Genomic DNA, 21,631 nt, shown 5'->3' on the forward strand with positions numbered 1-21,631 from the left:
TAGATACACCATTAGGGTATAATAGGAATTTGCTTCAAATGAGGCCTACTTGATCAGTTCAACACTGCCACATCATTACTTAACGTCTAAACTAGACACCTCGAAAAATCTTGGGCACGGTTGATTGAAATTGAGAGCACATGGGTGTTGCTGATGAAATTGAAAGATGAAGGACTAACATGACGTTGAGTGCAAACCTCAGGGTAGTAAACTGAAATTTGTCCATAAGAAATTAAAGTGGGTATAAAGGAGAATTCGATTTTTTTTTTTTTTTTAATAAAGGGCTGGTGCGGCTGCCCTCAAATCTTGATTAATGAAACTGTCAAATACAAAGGGGACATTAGGCCTAAACCCCTTATTACAATAAGTATTTAAAGAACATCCTGAAATGATATCAAAAGTCTCTACCAAATAAATGTATTCAACCAGACATCAACTAGCAAAGAGTGCTCTATTGGCTCTCTACCAAGAGAATTCGATGTTAAACTATTAGATAAGGAAATGCAATTACTTTCGGTAGTGACCTCTTTGTCATTATCCTTCTTGAGTGAATCATTATTTGTAATTTTTGTTATCAATAAAATTTTGTCATTCTTCACACAAAAAAAACTACTGATATATTTGAATTCATCAAAATGTTAGGAATTCGCCAATAATAACTCTTTAATTTCTTCATATAGAAGATAAAAGAAGTACAACAGCTTGCCTTTTCTTCAAAGGGGAGTGAAATTCACTCTTCCTATTTTACAATCCACACTCCATGCATTTTTCTTTTTATAGTATGTTAACATCACATTTTTACAATCCACACTATAAAAAGACAAAACTTAAAATACTAAAAAAAGAAACATGGAGCATGAATTGTAAAATAGGTGTGTGAATTTCACTCCCCTTCTTCAATTGGCCCAACCCCACAATTTATCATGAAGGAGGTCGTTAAAATGGTTTGTTGACCCATGCAATTCTAAAGAAAGGTTTCAGGATCCTTCAATCCAAAAGGGTATATGTAGGTGAGATTGGCTTAGGGTGACCAAACTTTATACAAAGCTCACCATGAGTGTAAAATAATTACTTGGTATTTAATTTCAAGTGTAGAAAACTGATTAAATAGAGAGTTTTTATTATAACTTTTGAATTTTACACCCATATATATATATATATATATATATATATATAAATGGTGGTTTGCACTTCTTGGACTTGTTGGGTTTCACCCATTGTGACAGCGGTGAGCGCAGTGGTTGTTGGTCTTACGATGGCAGCAAACATGCTATGGAGAACGACGACATCGACATTCAAACTAGGGTTATGCTTAGGTGGCTTTTTCGGCCTTTTGGTTGTATAGGGCCCTTTGGAACCCTAGGGTTTTATTTCTTTATTTTGTTTTGGCCTTCGTCCTTTTGTACAAAAGGATGATAAGGTTCTTTTTCCTTTCTTGAGTGTGAAGAAATTGCAAAGAAGCTAGTAGCTCTGATGTACATTTCATTCTCTTTGGGGATCCTAATTTTCTTTGTTCTGAGCGCAATCTTAAAAGGTAGGTGTGCTAAAAGTGTATTAGGTAGTTTACTCTATGTAACGATTATTTCCAACGATCCTTAGGGGTGTGTTGTTATTGTATTACTTGCTGAATTGCATAATAAATATTTTTCAAGTCATAAAAAAATAATTTAAAAAAACTAATAAGTTCTTTTTTTTTTTTTTTAACTTTTGAGAAAGAAAAAAAAATCAGGAAGCCAACTTGGACCAAACTAGAAATAGCTGCAAAAATTTGACTTAAAATACAATAATTTAAACATGGTGGTGGGTGGGTCAGAATAATACTACCAAAGTAACAATGGATCTGGATTCCAGATTCAGGCAACAAAATATATAGAACCCCAAAAGTCGGGTCACTATATAATATTGGAGGCAAGGAACACAAGTTCTAACCACTCAAAGGAGGAGCTCTGCTGTGCTGCTCATCATCTTCTTCTGTCATATGTAAGAAACTCAACTTCTCCATCATTTTTGGTTGTCCATGGATCAAATCTAGCTTCAAAGTTTCTGTCTTTTCATAACTTGGTATGGTTTTTGTTGGGTTTTCATGTTTTATTTGTTTGGTGTTGGTGGGGTTTGACTTTGTGATCACCAGACAGAGATGGCTTCAGATTCTAAAGTCTATCACTTTGATGAGGTGGCACAGCACAAGTACAAGAAAGATTGCTGGATTATAGTCTCTGGAAAGGTTGGTCTTTCTCTTTGATTTTCTTTCTATTGTTCATGTCTGTAATATTTGTGAATCTATTATCTGAATTGTGTTTCTGGGTTTATTTATGATTTATCTGTTAAAGTCTAAAGGCAAGCCTTCTGCTGCCATTATTTGTTATGTGTGCTAAAAGAGAATTGCAAATGGAAAGGGAATTGCATACGGCAAACCTAAGAGATGAGTGATTTGGGTGTTATATGCATCCCAGCAAACTAATTACTTAACTTAGCGTTGTACCAAAAAATTTGAAGTTCCTTTACCGGTTGTTGAACTTGAAAATTGTTTCCTAAACTCTTGGCAGAATAGTTAAAGTGGACAATTGTGATATCTGATGGAATGTGAGGCAATTGTTACACTGTGTAGGCAACTATCTGAACTGCAGAACCATAATTGAAAAAAAAAAAAAAAAAAGTATGTCTGCGTTGAAATAATACTTATGATAGAAAAGCAAACCAGGCTGCAGATTGCTTGGCCTAGTTTGGTCTAACCTTTCAGATGAGAATCTTGAACTAAGAAGTTTCTGCAAGAGATTTTTAGGTCATTGTTTGGGGAAGAATGAATATGCATTAGCCGTTGAGTTTCTGTAATCTTTCCAATAAATTTGTTTAACTAATTAAGAAGACAAGGACGTATAGCATGTAATATAATTAGTTTCGACTTGGGACTTCGTGTATGCCCTGTTTCTCTTCAACCACTGGTAATACATGTTCCCAGTAGTGAATCCTAACCTACATGGGACGTTTAATTTGTTTCCCAACTATATGATCAGTCTCATTGTTTATAAGTTGATCAGTCACAACTGCAACAGATAGAGTAGTAAAGCTTCTCTCTGGTTCATTAAATAATTCATTATATGTTCATCTCATCCATTTTTATAAATTGATCTACTCTACTTCATTTTATATCACTGCTTACTAGTATGTCTTGAATCACTTTCCCCAGGTTTATGATGTCACTCCTTTTCTGGAGGAACACCCTGGAGGTGATGAAGTCTTGCTATTAGCAGCTGGTAAGATCGTGAATTTCGCCACGACTTAATTTGTCTTTGTGACTGTTGTTTCTCTACTGGTTCTGGAGTCCCAAGAAATAAACAACATTTATGATGTGTGGTAATCAGAAGTCTGTTTCAACGTCTTGCAGATAGGGATGCAACTGATGATTTCAATGATGTTGGCCACAGCGATTCTGCAAAGGAGATGATGGAAAAGTACTACGTTGGCGAGGTTGACACATCCACAATACCAGACCAGCCAAATTACAAGCTGCCTGCACAAGCAACAGCTCCTCAAGCTGACCAATCTTCCGGATTTGTGGTAAAACTTATACAGTTTCTGCTGCCCTTGTTGATCTTGGGGGCTGCATTTGCTCTGCAATACTACAGTAAAAAGAAGTAGTTCAGTTCTCCTTTCACACGGAACTTAATGTTATTTGAGACCAAGAATGTCTATCACTCAAGTGGTAATAATGTAGTTTTCCATTGGTACTTTACATTTTTAAATATCTTGTACTACCCTTTCATATATTTGTATGTGTGCTTGGAATCTATCGACTTGGGAATGCATATTGAAAAGATTTGCCTTTCAGCATATTGAAAAGATTTTTATGTTTGCTTGAAAAGATTTCCTATATGTTTGCTCATTTGGATTAATGGGTTTAGGGTTTAGGGTCTTCACAACCAGATGGAAAACCATCAACTAGCAACTCAAGATATGAGTCGTGCATCTGTGGATGTGTGAAACTGTCAATCAGAGTAGATATAAAATCAGAAAGCGTGGAGGCAGTGTTGTTAGAACTTCTCCAGATGTGGGTTCTTAACTTCACATTGCTTGGATTTTGTAAGGGTTACAAATTTGATTAGCTGATGCCTATAAACCCAGATTGATATTGTTCTTGTGATAACAAATGGGAGTTGGGCTTGGTGCACATCAGACCTTGAGCGCTAAGATTTGTGTAAGCCTTAATGACTCGAATGGCACCAGCTAGGAGTTGAGCAACAGTTGGTGGTCTGGTGGATGACATTGTCCGAAATTGACTCAAATTAGGGTGGTTTCATCTGTTTTCAACCTCGTGCATGCAACAATGTAGCTCATGTTCTTACAAAATATGCTTTGGTTGATCGTAACCTTAATCTTTGGTTAGAGGAATGGCCGGAATGGCTAATGAAATGTATATCAGATGATATATCTGTACCAATTTCCTCGTTTGATTGAATGAATGAATGAATTTGATCAATAAAACAAAGACCTATTTGTTGGGGACTCCATAATGAATAGGACAATTGATGATTTAGCATAACCTTAAATGAATTTCCATACATTTGCCCCTGTGATAAGTGTCTAGTACCCTATTAAAGAGTAGGCGAAGGAAGATCAAAACCTCGCGTATGCATCTGTGATCTGTTCACAATATATTTTGATGTGCTTGATCTGAAGAGTGGATTGCTTGATGATGTTGGTTTTCAATCATAGCTGCATTAGGTTCATACTAACTTTTTGTTACTGGTTCCTTTCTCATTTATCATTTGACAATTTCAGGAAGCACATAGGGGATTAACAGCACATCCCTGAGGCAATCATGAAGGATATTAAAGTGTATTTAGCCACAAAATGTGACATGGTAAGTTCCTCAACAAATGAGTGTTATTGCTCAATTGAGAAGTATATTTAAGATGGTAATTAAAACCTTAACCACATAAATACATTTACGTACCACAAGTTCATCCCTACCTTATCCTGAACCATTTGTCTGATCCCAATGGGCATGTGGTTTTCTGCATATATACCATCCTTGTCCAATAAATTTTGCAAAGAACAAAGCTTTTTCATGAGAAAAGGGTTTTTGCTAATTCTTGAAAAGGGGACATACAAATAGCTAATCCATGCAAAGTGCAATGTACAGCATATAATTGAATCATTGTATCCAGAAAAAAAGCCCAAAGACATGATTATCCGTATTCATCATTTCACCATCACAATAGAGATAGCCCAACCATAACATCATTTTCTGTTCAATCTCTTAAAGGTATGCTATTACACTTGCCTAATTTATTTCTGTGTATCATCAGCCAACTTCATCAATTTGCTTAGTGACAATTCAGCCAAATCTGCGTGATTTGTGGGATATGCTGTGTTCCTAACCAGGGTGGATTTGATAACATGGATAAGCAAGCTCACCAACTGAGAATAGAGAATCATCAAGATAGTGTTAACATTTTCTCATGAATTTTACAAAGCATGTGCCTTGCTACCAGAAAGAAGGTTTGCCTTTTTGCCATTGATGTTAATTGGTTTTCTTATCTCTTCTGGTGAATTCTCACTATCTTCAAGCTGTCTCTCTGCTTAACCTTTCTGAGGAGTGTAGGGCGCTTTGTTGAGCAGGTGAAGTCTCTTTATTTCACTATCATTAATTTTGTTTGGCCTGTGGTATTTTGGCCCTCTCACTTGCTAGTTAATTCATTGTGAGAAAGTATGATATTTGCTCTTGCTTAAACAATGGCCCTGAGTGGATCATGTCATGTGTTGCGGATGACAAGTCAAATCTTACTTTGTATCGATGTATGTATTCTCTATAAGAAATTGTTCGATATGTGATGATAAAAAATAAAAATAAAATTTAAACTTGATCGATGAAGTTTGGATTCCTTATGTTTTATTTTAAAATATCATCTTAGATCGACTGCTACTAAATTATAGCCCATGTAAACCCTAAATACCAAACTCTCACCTTAGAATGCTTCACTCGAAACCAAATTAGTAGGTCATATAACCAACTATGCCTTAAAATAGAAAAAACTGAACTAACAATATCGCTGTAACAGAAAAAATCTGCTATGTAGGTACAGTACTTATCATGATAATCTTTACATTTGTCTACCCATTAGTTGGCAAAGATATTAGGCTCAGAAAATAAGACGATAATACATGTTTACACTAATCAGTTTTGAGCCTCATGCAATTAACTTGGGCATTTTGATAGACGTGTTCTTGTTCATGATTTGATCTGAACTGAAAAATAAGTTCAATACAATTATTATACAGATACATAAACAGGTATGCCAACAATCAACAGGAGGATAGTGTTCTTGTCTTATTTCTTTCAAATTGGCGACAGATACACCAATAGAACTAGCTTGAAAGACGTATACAAACATCTGATCGAATTAGCTACAATGGTCCATAGTTCCATACCCTAAAAACTCAATAACAATTTTTATAATGACGATGTATTTTGACATTAGATGTCAAAGCATATCTAGAAAACTCCACTCTTCTTTATGATTATGTTATGTAATTCAATAATCATACCTTTTGGCTTTAGTCTTTGTTTATTTTAGAAGCAAGATTAATTATATTACGAAATTCAAAAGCCAAAATAATACACACAACAATACTAACACTTTAAACAAGTATCTCATGTTACGATCGAGTTCATCATTCATAAGTAGAATACTCTGTAAGCCTGAATAAGCGATCCTACAAAATGAAGAAAAAAAACTTTGCATTCATGATCCGAGATCGATGCTAGACTGTAACTTAGATCAGTAACCAACAAAACTAACATAAGGCGGTCTAAAGTTTGGTCAGTCTTTCTTAATGAATTTAAATTGGATGAAAGAGTGCATTTCCTCGACCATGTTTCCCATACCTCTCTCTTCGTAATGGAAAAGGAGCCCGAAAAGCCAATATTTCATTTCGTTAATCGACCTCGCAGAAAAGTAGAAAATCTCATTCTTATCCTGCAATAACGATATACCAAAATCTCAACCTATTCTATAATAGTATAATGTTCCAGGGGGTCCCGTGAATTCCTATAGGTTAGGACCAATAGGACGTAAGGCCTTGTCTCGTATGTACTTGTGGACACCTACAAGAACAAAGATTGTGGTCAGGAGAGAGGAATGATTATTTCTAACTGATAAATTTTAACTCCAAAATGATTTCTTATGGTATACCTAAAGAATAAATGATTTCAACCACTAAACCTTATGAGACAAGCGAATTGTCTCTTGAAACAAATATGGTTCATGAGTTTAAGTTATTCATAACAAATTCATGAGCGAACGCCGCACTTTTCAATAGATTTCTTGACGCTTGCTCTAAATTCCTAGTGAATAACATTTATTTCTCAAGAATCACATGTGCTTATCTCAAATTTTTTTTTTGGTTACAAGCTTATCTCAATTATTGGCAAGTGGTTATTAATTAATCTAGAGATCAAGTGTAATTAGCAGCAATCACAAGTGACAAGTCAAACAAGCATCCCATCCAAAACAGTGATTAATTGGATTAAAAACATGACCAAACAAACCCACAAAGCCATCACAAGCATATTAATTCGAACATAATATATTGTACAAGTACTTCACCATCCAAAATTATTAGAAGTTTAGAATGTCTCTTCAGGCTACTCTTGTTTCTTGTGTTTGCCTTTCTTTCCCAGTCGATATCTGTGTTCTGGGAATACAGAGCAAACATTGATCTGGAGCTCTAGATTCTTGCGGCTATTGTCAATTTTAATCCATTATTTGATTGATATACATGTAGTGGTAGGGGGGTCTTTATCAAATTATCAATTTTTTTTAAGAGAAAAAGTCTCAAAATTTTACTGTTTGATAGATCATTGTCTATGGCTCCATATGTTCTTCTCAACTGTCCTAATTGCATGAGCCAAATGAACGACAACAACTTATCAGCATCGTACACGTAAGGCACTGTTCGATTTTCTTTTGCTCTCGACATTTTCCTTCGTTTAAGGCCCCTAATAATCTTAAAGATTTAGGGAACTATTTGAATGATGTTTGCCACACCTAACTAGATGAGTTATCTGTTATTAGATGACTCATCTAATTTGAATGATGTTTAATTAGATGAGTCATCTGTTATTATTTGGAATGTACTCTATAAAGACTATTGTACTAATGTTAGAGGTGAAGACCTTATGTCCCTATCGATGCATATCTCTCATTCTACTATAATAAGTCAGGCGTGGGAATGAGCCTCCCAACTTGTCTGAGTTCCAAAGCAACTAATTTTGATCTATGTATAGAGATTTACTGTAGTGGTTTCCTCCTTCGAGAGAGGATATCCGCCTAGTATAGGCCACCACGAAGAGACTAGTATCGTCTTTTTCCGTTTATTTATTGATATGTATTAGTAAACCAAAGCCGCACAATTATTGATTGACTATATATTTGTTTAGAACTGTATAGAGAAGATCTATCATTATATTGAGCTAATCTATCGTTATCAAAATAGGAACCCTATGTATAGGCCGTAGTTCATGTAACATATATTGAAATCTATGTTGTTATTATCTTACGTATTAAGTTAGAAAGAAATCGAAAGTCTCTTGACCTGTTCTAATTCTTCACCTTTTTGTCTTTGAAATTAAGAATAAAGAAGAAAAATGATGTTGGCATGTGTGTGCATTTGTGTGCATGTTAATTTACGTTAGAACTTTTTGATGATCGGGAAATTTTGATAATCGTCAAATCCATTTTTAAAATTCTTTGTTGTTACACAACACAAGCAACTAACTGTGGCAACAGTATGATTTGATGCACCAAAGAAATTTTTTCAATTTAGTATATGTGAAAGAGACCAGTTCGTTTTGTAAATGATATTAATTAGCAGTCAATTTATTAGTGACACATGCTTAACCTATAGCTTTCCACCAGTTAATGATCAAGCCGAATAATTAATCTAATTGTTTAGCCACATTGTCAAATATAGAAATTTAAATTAATCAGGTTGAATTTGACACATAGTTGACGTGAACATTGTTCATGTCTGTTTCATACGAAGCCAAGATTTTTTATTACGTCTCTAAGAAGAGACCATAATTGATTTCAAGGAACATTAGGATAGTAATCGCGAGGTGGGGTGGTCAATAATCCCTTTTTTAAATAATTAAAGGGTGTTCATAATCTATATAATGAGCATGTTGCTCAAATTATGCCAAAATTTATGGTCTAGGTCAAGCATGAAAATGCATGGAATTGATAATTTGATATATAGTAATGAGCAACCAAGTAAGCAACTGAAAAGTGAGGTGAGGACTGTGAGGATTTGAAAAATAGCAATGGTTGAATTCAATTCAATAACTTCTATCGACTATAAAAATTCGCAAGTTATGGTGAATTTCATCAGTGAAGATCGCCTGGAGTCCTGGTGATTACTAATATTCAAGATTGCCAAAAGTTATTCGTTAGGAGGGTTGGACGAAGCCAAAAGTTACCCCAAACCAAGCCTAAACTAGCTCTTAATCTTGTGGTATCTTTATTTCTAATATTAAAGATTGCTTTCTACTATTGAAAGATACTCTCAATCCCAATTATATCTGCACTAGTTGATCAAAAAGCAAGAGAAACGAAAACATATTGAAGAAACTTGATTATGACTTTACATTGTAATGTCGAACTTAGATAATATTCACATGATAACTTTTGTTCAGTCAGGGGCAAATGTCATTCAAAGAATAATTTAATTTTTATGTCGAACTAAAAATTAAAAAAATTCAACCCAAAGAAAAAAAACAAACAAACAAAAACTAAAATGATTTTCTTAAGACCCAAAATCATATACGATCTCGCAAAAAACAAATATCACTAAATCTCTCAACGTATTGGCTATCCAAACACAAAGTAGTATATACTAATTCGATATTCACATTTTTCTATTCGTCAATAGGCCTAACATATTTATAAGTTTTAAAAAAAACTTTCTAAAAAGAAAAAAAAATTAAAAATGAATAAATGGATTCTCGGTCCATGTTCAATACTGATTTTGTGTCCAAAAATGTTGGAACAAGAGGACTAGAAGGGTTTGGAGTGTTGTGTGAGCCAGGTAAATAGCCGCAACAAACTGGGTCTAGTCCCATCATGATTCATAAACATAATTCCAAAATTTGGTTTGCTAGATAATACATGGATCAAATTCTTGGCTGTGCTTATGAATGTTATGGGTGTTCTTTCTCATCGTAATGCTTGATTGGAGTTTTGGTGTTTAACTGTTTATATATGCGGTATTGCTCTACAAGGTGTTACTTTGATGTTGACCATAATGGGTGATGTACATGCTTACATGGTTCTGTCTGATGTGGCACTGTTCAGTTGCCTTCTCTTCATTGGTGGCTCCTTGACAAGGGACTATGGTTATTCATTTACTCTTTTTGTAAAAGAAAATTTATAATAAAAAATAAAAAATCTTGGCTGTGCTTAGTTCAGAATCAATTTCGTTCATTATAAAATACAAGATTTTTTGGGTGTATGGAGGAGGCCGGAGGGAGTGTGTTTGTGCATACCAAGCAAAAGGTTGGTGCTTGTGGTGGAAATGAGAGGAGGTCTGGTCTAATTGCACCCAAAAAAAAAGGGTCTGGAATAAAAATCTCGTTCAGTCTAATTTTCTAAATTCATGAAATGTCACATTAGTTTGATTACATAGGCATGTGGAAGAAATCAAGGGGAAGTTAGTCCATATATAAAATTGTTATATTGCACATCAATTTGAACATGCATGTCTCTAGCTAGCTAATTATTCTTAAGGGTTGTGGTCCTGGTAGACAAACCTAAACCCACCACATCAAGGACATACAGTGCTTACTTGGTGCCTAATAACCTTTATCATTATTTCCAAGTTCTAACACATATACAAAACAAGATTAAGGGTAGTCATTATCTCAATGATAGATTGACTTGTTAATCATTTATATTAGGGTACCAATGATAATCAATTCTCAAATCCCATGCCATGATAAGAAAATTAGGGAAAAGAAAAGTGAGTAATCTAAAGATACATAGAAATACATAATCTATAAATCTCATGCCATGATAAGAAGAATTTGGTAAAAGAAAAGTGAGTAACCTGAAGATACATAGAAATACATAATCTATATATATTTTTAGGATTGTTCTCGGTTAAGAATGGTTCTTATAATATTTTATATTGTACGTATGTTTAGAAATAGAAATGCTAGGGTCAATTGTCCATGCAATCCATGCATCGAAAAATCAATAATTGCTTTTAATCGTTTCCAAAGAGTCTGACTCTACTAATTAGTTGTTGTTACTGAGAAAACTTACATAGCGGTTTAGGGTTTAACTAGCTAAACACATAAATAAAAGGTTGTTCATCTCATTTGCTTAACCCTCTATGTACCATGATGTTATATAGTGTCATTGCTAGCTTCGTTTGGAAAAACTTTGGGCTTTGGGTCACTGTCCAAAATGAAGAGAATTTTGTTTCCTATAACATCTTCTTCGTTGAAATTACACATAAAGCTACGGAGATCCATGAAATTAGACACTTTGATCATTATTAAGGAAATCAAATTTAATACTAGTTTTTTTTCATCATTATTTACAATAATTATAATTAAAACACTTCGATCATCTAACTCTCTTGGCATTCAAGACAGTGACAGACCAAGAAAAACAACATGACCCAACAAGTAAAGGGTATATGCTTTTGTGAACCCACCCGCATTAGCCCCCTACAACAAACAAACACTTTTTTACTTTTACCGTCTCTTGTTTTTTTTCGTTCTTTTACTTTTCTACTAATGTTAAACTTCACTGACTTGTGCTCATCCTACGCCTTGGGCACACGTTTACAGTCAGAGGCTTGGCCATCTCGCAAGACAGCTTTAGCACTTCAGACAAGTCCACGGTCTTCTGATCGGACGGCATCCATTCGTACTCGTGCAAAAGTGAAGCCACCCAGTACATGACAGTTGTCAACCCCAGTGCCTTTCCTGGGCAAGTCCGCCTGCCCGACCCGAAGGGCGCGAGCCTCAGATCCGACCCGAAAACCGAAAACTCCATCTCACCCTTTTGCGCCACAAATCTCTCCGGCTTAAATTCCAGCGGGTCCGCCCAAACATCTGGGTCCCTCGAAATGGACCACATGTTCACCATCGCAGTGGTCCCCCGGGGCACGTGGCGCCCGTCGATTGTTGTATCGGTGATGGCCAAGCGAGCCCATGATAAGAGTGGGCCCGGAGGGTGCAACCTCAACACCTCTTTCACCACAGCCGTCAGATACACCATCTGATTGACGTCAGACTCATCAACGGGTCGGGACCGCCCAACTACTTTGTCCAGTTCAGCATGCACCGCTGATTGAACTTCTGGATGAAGCACCAACCTCGCCAGAATCCACTCGATCAGAACCGCCACTGTGTCCGTCCCTCTAAATATCATTTCCTGTAAAAAAAAAAAAAAAACGACGACGTTTGGTTAATCACAAGAATTAGATTCTAATATCTGGGTAATAATATCAGAGCTAGCTTAAGCTTAATTTACCCAAAGCACGGCAATCATATCAAAGTCGGATAATTTATCGGGTCCTTGGAGCGAGAGCAAGACGTCAACGAAGTCCGGGGCAGATTTGTCACCGGTTCGGGCCCGGTGCTCGGAAATGATCCGGGTAACGAACCGGTTTACTTTGGGGACAAGTTCGGAGCATCTGAACCGGATTTTTTGGGTGTCAAAGTCCGCGAGCCAAGGAAGATGGTCAGACCAGTTCAACTTACCCAATAAGTCGTAGCCTTCGTCCACTAGCGACTTGAGCTCTTCGACTTCGTCACTGACCGAATCAAGCTCATATTTGCGTCCAAAAACAGAGCACATCATGTTGTTGAGGGAGGCTCTCTTGAGGGCCTCGCGCACGCACAGAACGTGCTCGTGCGCGCCGAACATTGCCACCATTTGGGAGGCAATCTCGGACCGTTGCGACTCAGAGGCCTTGATTTGTTTCGGACAGAAGAGATGCGCGGCCGAGATTCTTCTCAGGGTTCGCCAGTACACTCCGTACGGGGCGAACCCAATGGCCCGGTTGAACATCAGACTGTAGGCCGACTCCTTCACCGGCCGGTCGGCGAAGACGGAGCTGTTGAGAATCTCTCTCGCCACGTCAGGGTTACACGTCACGATGACGCGAGTCTGGCCCAGGCTGAACGCCATGAGGCGCTTGGCGTTGCAAGCCTCGGCCATGGCGGCGGTTTTCCGGTGGGCCAAACCCGTCATCAGGCTCATGCTGCCTGTCAACGGCAGACCTCTCGGACCGGGAATCATAGCAGTTGGTCTAGTAATAATATTTTTGATGGTTCTTCCCCAGGCCGGACCGCCGGGATGAGCCCAGTAAAAGAGAGTCATGGCGAGCCATGAGAGAGCGATGACAAGAAGAGAACATGCAATGCTTTCTTGGGAGAGAGCTCTGCATTTCGAAGCGAGGGCGAAAACCCAGAGGCTTTCAATGTCTGTTTTCATGGTAGAGTGTGAGAGAATACAACAAGCTAGGCTTTCTTTGGTAATCAGAAAGAAAGAGAAGGCTGTGCTTTTCAGTTTGAACTAGAATGAGCTGATGGACGGGACTATATATAGGGGAGTTGGGGGCGTAGTTTCGGGGGCTAGCGGAAGCAAAAGCCGTTATACTGAATAGGAACGTATAAGAGTAAGACAGGAGAAATCTTTTTTATTTTTCTTTGGTTTACAAATTTGGGGCAGTAGAATTCTTTTTAGATGCGCCGCCAGATACATGTGCGCATGTATTTGGGCGGTTAGTCCAGAGAGCCGACCTGAAATTGAATGGCATGGTTTGAAGTATAACGAAAAAACAGGTACTAATATTGAGCAAAGCTAAGAGACACATCAAAGCAGGTAAAACCGAATTAGTGTTTTCACATATTCTAATTTAAAAAATTTCTCTTAAGTATGTAGAACCAAATTAATTTCTACTTTTTTTATGTGCTAATGATGCTAAAGGAACTGTTGAATAATGCATCCCTAGCTAGCAGTACATGTTAAAGCAGAGAGTCGTCAAGGTTTTTACTGATATCTTGTAGGAACTACTCACTCACCACTCACCAAATTGTACGTACATCTAAGTTTCATAAGTTTGGTAAGTTCTTTCAAACTTATGTAAAAACCTGATACAAACTTGATACATATTCTAGTATCACGATACATATTCTAGAAGATATCTAAGAAAAAGTTTACTTATTCTAGAACTTATGTCTCAAGATACATAAGTTTTGTAATATATAAATGAGTGTTCACTAATCAAGAAACTGAAATATAAAAGCTAGTTGTAGAGTTTTATAAGCTAAAACACTAACAATAAATTAGGATATTACCTAATACAATACGATTTGGATGGCGCATTGCGTACTAGTCTTTATCTACATTTTATAGGTTATGCTAAATGCATCTCTAACTTTATAAGCTTTTCAAACACCTTGATTAATTATCACAAAATTAAGCAACATTAACCTTTCTAATTCTTATGCTTACGCTATTTCTTTTGAAGAACTTTGAATTTTTTAATCATGTTCACATCTCACACGTCAAACATTTTGCATCTAATTTTCTCAGTTAAGTTGTTTTGGCCTAGCGCTTATAATCTTGAAAACTTATTTAACAAACTAATTACCTCATAAACCCAAATTAAAATAAATTTTTCTTTATTCAAACTACACTTTCGCGTCGATTTAAGAAGAAGCTAAAACTTCAATTTTCAGAAAAGCTTTGCGCGCGCATGGAAGAGCACCGTTGTGGCTGAGATGTTCCGTCCGGGTCTGGACAAGTTAATATGGCCGCCGTAATTTGGTCTAACACGTGGCGGCTTTTGGGGTGGCGTTGTTCGGTGAGAGGGGTTTAAGGCGCACATGAGGCCCATACATTCATGGCTCTGGTGCACTGTCTTTAGGTCTACGTAAAGAAGATGAAGTACGGTTCACTTCTGGTTTATCGACTCGTGGCAGTTGTATGCCATGTCCATGAGTCCTTGACATTGACTGCTCCTAACCCACCTTCCCAAGCTAGCTCCTGGATATTCCTGGGAGACACTCGATCACTAGCTTGGAAATTGGAATTCAGGGTTAAGACCTGAAATAGATATCCCAGTAAAATCATTTCAGGGCACGTTTACTTACTTGGAATGGAATGGAATGATTACGGAGTAAAAATACTCCTGTGTTTACTAACACATAAAGGAATCGGAATGATTCCAGGTAAAAGAATTCCTGTGTTTACTAACACATGAAAGAATGAGAATTGGTGTAGGTCCCATCTATTTATCAGGAATATATTCCTGAATACTCAGGAATTCGATTACGAAGGGGGGAGATGGGTTTAGGAATCATTCCTCCAGAATCAATACTGATTCCTTTCTTCTTCCATTCCACTTGTCTCCGATTCATGATTATTTTCCATTCCAAGTAAGTAAACGTGCAAGTTATAACAACAGGCTTTTGATTCAGCTTAATTACGGATTTCGAAGGGTTCAAAAGTTGATCGATATGGGGATTGTCGAGAGGTATCCCTAGTTAATACTGTTGAGAATATATACATCTCACATGGAAAAAATGAGACATTGCCTATGAGTTTATAAGGGTTTGGGCCACTCCATCCATTGCCAATTGGTTTTGGATGTGAACCTCATATTACTTTATCATGGTATTAGAGCGAATTATCCCACGTGTGCATGCCTCGCGGCCACACGTGCTCCACGTCACCCAAAGTTGTCCACGTGTATGGTTTGAAAATTCGCCACACGTGCGGGGGCATGTTGAGAATATATACATCCCATATGGGAAAAATGGGACCTTGGCTATGGGTATATAAGGGTTTGAGCCACTCCATTCATTGTCAATTGGTTTTGGATGCGAACCCCATATTACTTTATTATCATGGTATCAGAGTGGGTTATCCCACGTGTGCATGTCTAACGACCACATGAGCTCCACGTCACCCAAAAGTTGTTCATCATGGTATCAGAGCAGGTTATCCCACGTGTGCATGCCTAACGGCCACACGGGCTCCACGTCACCCAAATGTTGTTCACGTGTATGGCTTGAAAATTCGCCACACGTGCGGGGGCGTGTTGAGAATATATACATCCCACATGGGAAAAATGGGACCTTGTCTATGGCCCTTTATAAGGGTTTTGGCCAGTCCATCCATTGCCAATTGGTTTTAGACTCCATCCATTGTCAATTGATTTTAGATGTGAACCCCATATTACTTTATCAAATACAAAGAGATTTTTGCATTATGTAAATTAAATTTAATTAAAGTCTGGAAGGCTGTCAACAAGTCCACAAATTTATTACGCTCCGTCAAGTTTTAATAAAGTATCTTGATATAGCTTTTTTGGATCAAGAAATATAGTATTTTGACTGATTCTCATAGTACTGTTCAAGATTTTTCTATCACATCCGAGAGTATCGATATTACATTGCCTTAAATATACTGGAGACAGTTCATAATGTTGAGGAAATTTCTATAACCTCTATATTTTTTTTTTTTTTTTGAAAGCCTATAACCTCTATGTTTTATGTATCAGTATTGGGCACTTTTTATCATTAAATAAAAATTATTACACATTACCTCCAATTTCTCAACTAGATCAAGTTTCAGTCCTCACGTTCAAACTAATACAAAAAGAACAACAGCACGTTAACAATACCTAATATATGATGCATGCACTTGTGAGTAATCGGGTGTTTTGGTCTGTCCCAGGAGACAAATGGAGATGAGTCGTCTCTGGCTTGTACAGGAAGTTAAGTACTCTGGAGAAGGGCTAGAATCTGCAGTGAAGTTTCGTAGTTCAATACCAGTCCTAAATCGATTCTTTTCTTTGTCTAAGTAAACCAGATTCAGGTCGAAGGAACACATATTGACTCAGCATGATCGAAAATGCCAGTTGCTTGAAACTCAAAAGACTTGCGACCATGACTAGATTCAGCAATAGCTACTGTATTTTCCCTTTTTAACTTTTAACACGGGAAATTCTACGGTACCTGTATGTATGTGATACACTCATTTACAAATCTGACAACAATTTTGTTGTCATTATGGTAAATAGAGTTATTTTTTGGGTAATTTTAGTTCTATTACAGGTAATTACTCCACCTACGATATTTTTACAAGTTTATGAACAAATTATTGTCGATGTAGTAACTTGGTTCAATTATATGTAAATGGGTAAAACAAATGTGATAACTTTGTTCTTAATGTTGTAAATTTGGTTCAACTAAATTATAATTTTAGTTCAATTAGATGTAAATGAGTGTATGATAAACATCCAAGTACTCTAGACAACCCCCTTTTAACACATTTATTTAGCTTTGTCTATTTATTTGTGTGTTGGAATATATCAATTAGTTGAATGTAATTTTGTCCTAAGGTATGACCACACAATAATTTTCTGATCTTTATACACAAGACCTTATTAGGTGTTAGAACCATGGTAATGTCAACATGTACTATTTTTACCAAAAAAAAAAAAAAGAACTATCATGACAGGTACCTAGGGGTTCCAATATTTTGACTAAAATCTTCTAGTATTAAGTTAATTTATTAAAAAATTATGCTTCAACTTGTAGACACCGAAGAAAATATTGGATATCTCGAACAAATGAAGCAATGCAGCAAGAAGCCTCCCACTTCCATTGTTTAGCAATAAGATATTGCACCTCTTTTCACGGTCAACTTTTCAAGTCACTTGGAAATGTTAATTAGTTACATTATTTTGATAATAACATATACTGTTGTACTATCTTGTTTAGCAATAAGATATTGCACCTCTGTTGTGTGTTTACTGTTGTTTCATGGTTGCAAATAAGTCCCCCCTCTGTTGAGCGGGGGTTTGGGTGTTTCCGTGCTGCGTCGATGCCATTGTTATGGTGTCTTGGCCGGTTCGGTCTTGTTTTGTTTGGTGTGTTATTTCATTCTCAGGATCGCAATTTATATCTTGGTGGTCAAAGTTATGGGGAGAAGCTCCCGCACATGGTCTGGCGGTATTGGGTCATGGTGCTTGAGAGAGGGGCTGTCTTCTTGAGGTTGGCTGCGGGGATGTGCGTTGTCTCTTGGGGGAGTATGGAGGTTGTGCCATTGACATGGTGTTTTTTCCGGGGACTATTTGGTTTACTATCGATGTTCTCTTGCTGTCAACGTGATTGTCACTTGTTCATGCACGTGGTCTGGTTGGCTTGGGACACGTTGCGGTTGGTGGATAGGTGGCTGGTTGTTATGTTGGATGCAGGGTCTTATCGTGACTCTCGGAAGTGGTCTCATATTGTAGCCCGAGGTGAGGGCGTTTGGTGGTTAGAGTTTGGGTCCTTTGGCCTGATGATCTCTGTAATCGCGGTTTCTTGGGGTTTTTCTGGGGTTGTGCGCGACTCATCTTTCATTCGACCTGTGGATGAGGATGGTGTTGCGGCTTATCACACCCGTACTTTGTAGTCTGTTTGTTTGGTGTTGAATAAAGGACTATGTTTTCTTCTCAAAAAAAAAAAAAAAAAAAGATAATAACATATACATATTGTCTTATCATGTATGTTATATGTGTACCAACTTCTCTATATAGTATACTCTACAAAGCTTGAATTGGGAGGTTTTTTCTTCGTCAAACTTTAGCTAGCTTTTATCCTGAGACTTAGCAGCAAGAAAACAAGAAAGAAACCTTAAAAATTGTAAATTTTTTAAAAATATTGGGAAGGATCCTGGAGCAGCCTAGGCACTAAAGAGTTATTATAATTATCCTTTTTCCTAATGTGAGGTGTGAACAGTGATTCTAATACCTCCAACACCCATGATGGCTTTGAATAAACAACATTATAAACTAGTAAATGGAAGACTATAAGACCAAATCAAATATACCCCATCTTGTGGTTACCTCTTTAAGAGACCAGCATGCTTCAAGAAATTTCCAATGTTGGTCATATCTGGATAAAATATATCATATACATAAATTTCCAAATGCCTACAAGACAATACCACCATCGATCATAGCTTACTTTATATATAATTCTGATGTAATTAAACATCTATAGTACAAGACCTGCGTGCATTGTCCGAATCTTTTAAGATACTGATCTGTAATGGACTCACGGTGTTGTAAGGAGAAGACTGAAGACCAGAGGCGAAATTACAGTGAAAGACAGAAGAAACTGAACCAGGAATTATAATATTGTACCACAAGGTTATTAATTACTCTTTACAGAAAGACCAGCTCACCGATAGAAATATAATTAAAATACAGAAAACCGATCGATACGAACAAAAAGATGACCTAATAAGAAAGCTAGGGTTGGTCTGATGGCGATGAAGCCGATGATTACTATGTCATATTAGGTTTTTGTTTCAATATCAAACTGTTTTCTATGAAGAACAAGAGATAATGATAATGAATATACTAGGCCAAATTAAGAAAACTGCTATGCAAGAAAGTAAGAATCTGCAGCCACCGTACGTATAAAGAATATGTTATATGATCACAGTATTTGTAAACTATAACTACATGCTTGTATATGTTATTACGTGGTCCAAAACTTATAAATTTGGCTTGAGAACCAGAGGAAAGGACGGAGATAGCTAGGTCATGATTAATTAAGACATACTGAGAATCCGTACAGATACTCTTACCTAGCTGTGTATGATGTTTGATTTTTATAGTCTGAAGTAAATCCATTATCATCATCCATTGGGTGCACGTTGATGAAACTTATGCCTTTTTTTCTTGGGTCTTTCCGCTCGAGAATGTGTGCAGTACGTAGCTAGGGTTTTAGTATGCGCGTTGCTTACGACATATATGACTTGTAAATTAATGGAGGGATCCAACAATTTGACGGAAGTTCCCTTCACATATTTCTTTGGCATGATTCACCAACCTCAATGGTGTATAAGTACTTCCTCTTACATCGGAAGACAAAGGAGTCGTTACATCTTAAATTTGAACAACCTGTTATAATAGGAAAGCCTTATATCTTGAAATTAATTCATCTTTTACCCGTACAACCTTTGCCCCAATCATGCTATGGGAGGTATCTCGATCAGAAGCTTTTGAATAGTATATCACTCCTAAGTCGAGTCGAGAACAACTATACCTCAATTTATCATCCTAAACCTTATTGGAGTGTCACTTTTGAGTCTAGTTTGGTAAATATAAGTTTTAGTTCCACTCATAAGTTTATAAATTGCAAATTCTGAAAATACTAAATGATGAGACCTATCGTACGATAGATGTTTTATACTCATATGATCGATTTATTTGTTTTACGATGGAGAAAAATCTTTTACAAGTCATGCATGTTCAAATTTCACATTTACGATGAAATTTATGAAGATTGACTCGCTCTTTATTAGTCTGTACATTTATTATTCTGTACAAAAAGATCCTGCCTATATGACCTAAAGATTATCCACCCTAAAAATATATAAAAACACTCTGTCTGAATATGATTTCAGCCATTCGAAAGTATTATCGTTAATTTAAATATATGATGTCATTGGTATAATTGAGGAATTGTTGCTTGAGTTAAACTAAAAATTTAAGGTTGCTTACTTGAGTGTATACACTAAATTCTTAAGCCTAAGCCATGTAGTAGTCGTACATTTGATGCCCAGTACCCCCAATTAATTCTGCTCCAACAAGTGTATTTTCATCGAGGCCATCCTGATTAAATCATTGGAGAAGGAAAGTCAAGTTAACAATCATTGGAGAAAAAGATCTAGTATTAGTATTGACCACTGAGCATGCGCATGATCAAATACCTTTTCAGCTAATGACATGAACCACTGAAAGTAAGAAGTTACTAATCCTTGCAGCAAATCAATGCGTGAAAAAGGAAACCTCGATCATTATAGAAAATAAGGGTCAAGTTAACAATCCAATATATTTATGTGGCCTTCAGCTCGCAAGTACCTAACCCACTTCCACTTGATTATTTTGAACTCTAAACTACTCCCACGATCGAACGATGATTGGATTCGATGCTGAAATCAAACTGATCATCACAATGAGTTCCATTTTGACTGGCTTTCATGGTGAGTTGGGAGAGCACTCTAAAGGTTCTTGACTCTAAATTTTTTTTCCTTCAAGACTTGAATATCTTTGGATAATGGAGCTAGAATATATTTATGTTCAGCAACAGCAACTTTTGTCGATCCGTGGTCCTTTGAGAATGCTTGGCTCCTCTTCTCTTTTTGGGGTTCCATCTTCTGGCATAAGTTGATGTTGATACATCGCGATCACCCTTTGCAATTGCTAATTGCCACTTTCTTTTGACTGAAAAAGATGAACAGAGGTAACTCACAAGTTCATTTGGGTCCTACATGTTAGATTTGCTGGTTCTCCAATATCACTTTGGAAATATTCCAAGTCACTGAATCACTGAGATTTGTTTCCCTAATCAGGCTAGGGAATCCCTCTTTCGAGTTTGATTAAGATTAGGAAAGAACAAGATGTTACCACCCATGTCTAGTCTCCTAGTTATCTCCCAAAAAGTAAACAGATTGCTGCACAATAACAAAAATCCTAATGAATTGCTTCTTTCCTATTGCTAGATGCTTTTTCGCTCATTGGACATGCATTTTTCGTGAAGCCA

General features: G+C 36.8%; 2 protein-coding genes across 2 annotated transcripts; one reads left to right on the top strand and one right to left on the bottom strand.

Moving 5' to 3' along the window:
- Positions 1-1,814: 1,814 nt before the first annotated feature.
- LOC133718357 (cytochrome b5-like) lies at positions 1,815-3,862 on the top strand. The gene is made up of 4 exons (XM_062145187.1): positions 1,815-1,980; positions 2,132-2,224; positions 3,188-3,254; positions 3,386-3,862. Exons 2-4 carry the CDS (start codon positions 2,138-2,140, stop codon positions 3,637-3,639), a joined length of 408 nt encoding a protein of 135 aa, XP_062001171.1. The 5' UTR covers positions 1,815-1,980; positions 2,132-2,137; the 3' UTR covers positions 3,640-3,862.
- Positions 3,863-11,531: 7,669 nt separating this feature from the next.
- LOC133715503 (cytochrome P450 78A9-like) lies at positions 11,532-13,603 on the bottom strand. The gene is made up of 2 exons (XM_062142015.1): positions 12,546-13,603; positions 11,532-12,446 (listed from the first exon to the last, which is right to left on the bottom strand). Exons 1-2 carry the CDS (start codon positions 13,509-13,511, stop codon positions 11,814-11,816), a joined length of 1,599 nt encoding a protein of 532 aa, XP_061997999.1. The 5' UTR covers positions 13,512-13,603; the 3' UTR covers positions 11,532-11,813.
- Between the last annotated feature and the right edge of the window lie 8,028 nt (positions 13,604-21,631).

Source organism: Rosa rugosa, chromosome 6 (genome assembly GCF_958449725.1).
Source record: "Rosa rugosa chromosome 6, drRosRugo1.1, whole genome shotgun sequence".
NCBI lineage: Eukaryota > Viridiplantae > Streptophyta > Magnoliopsida > Rosales > Rosaceae > Rosa > Rosa rugosa.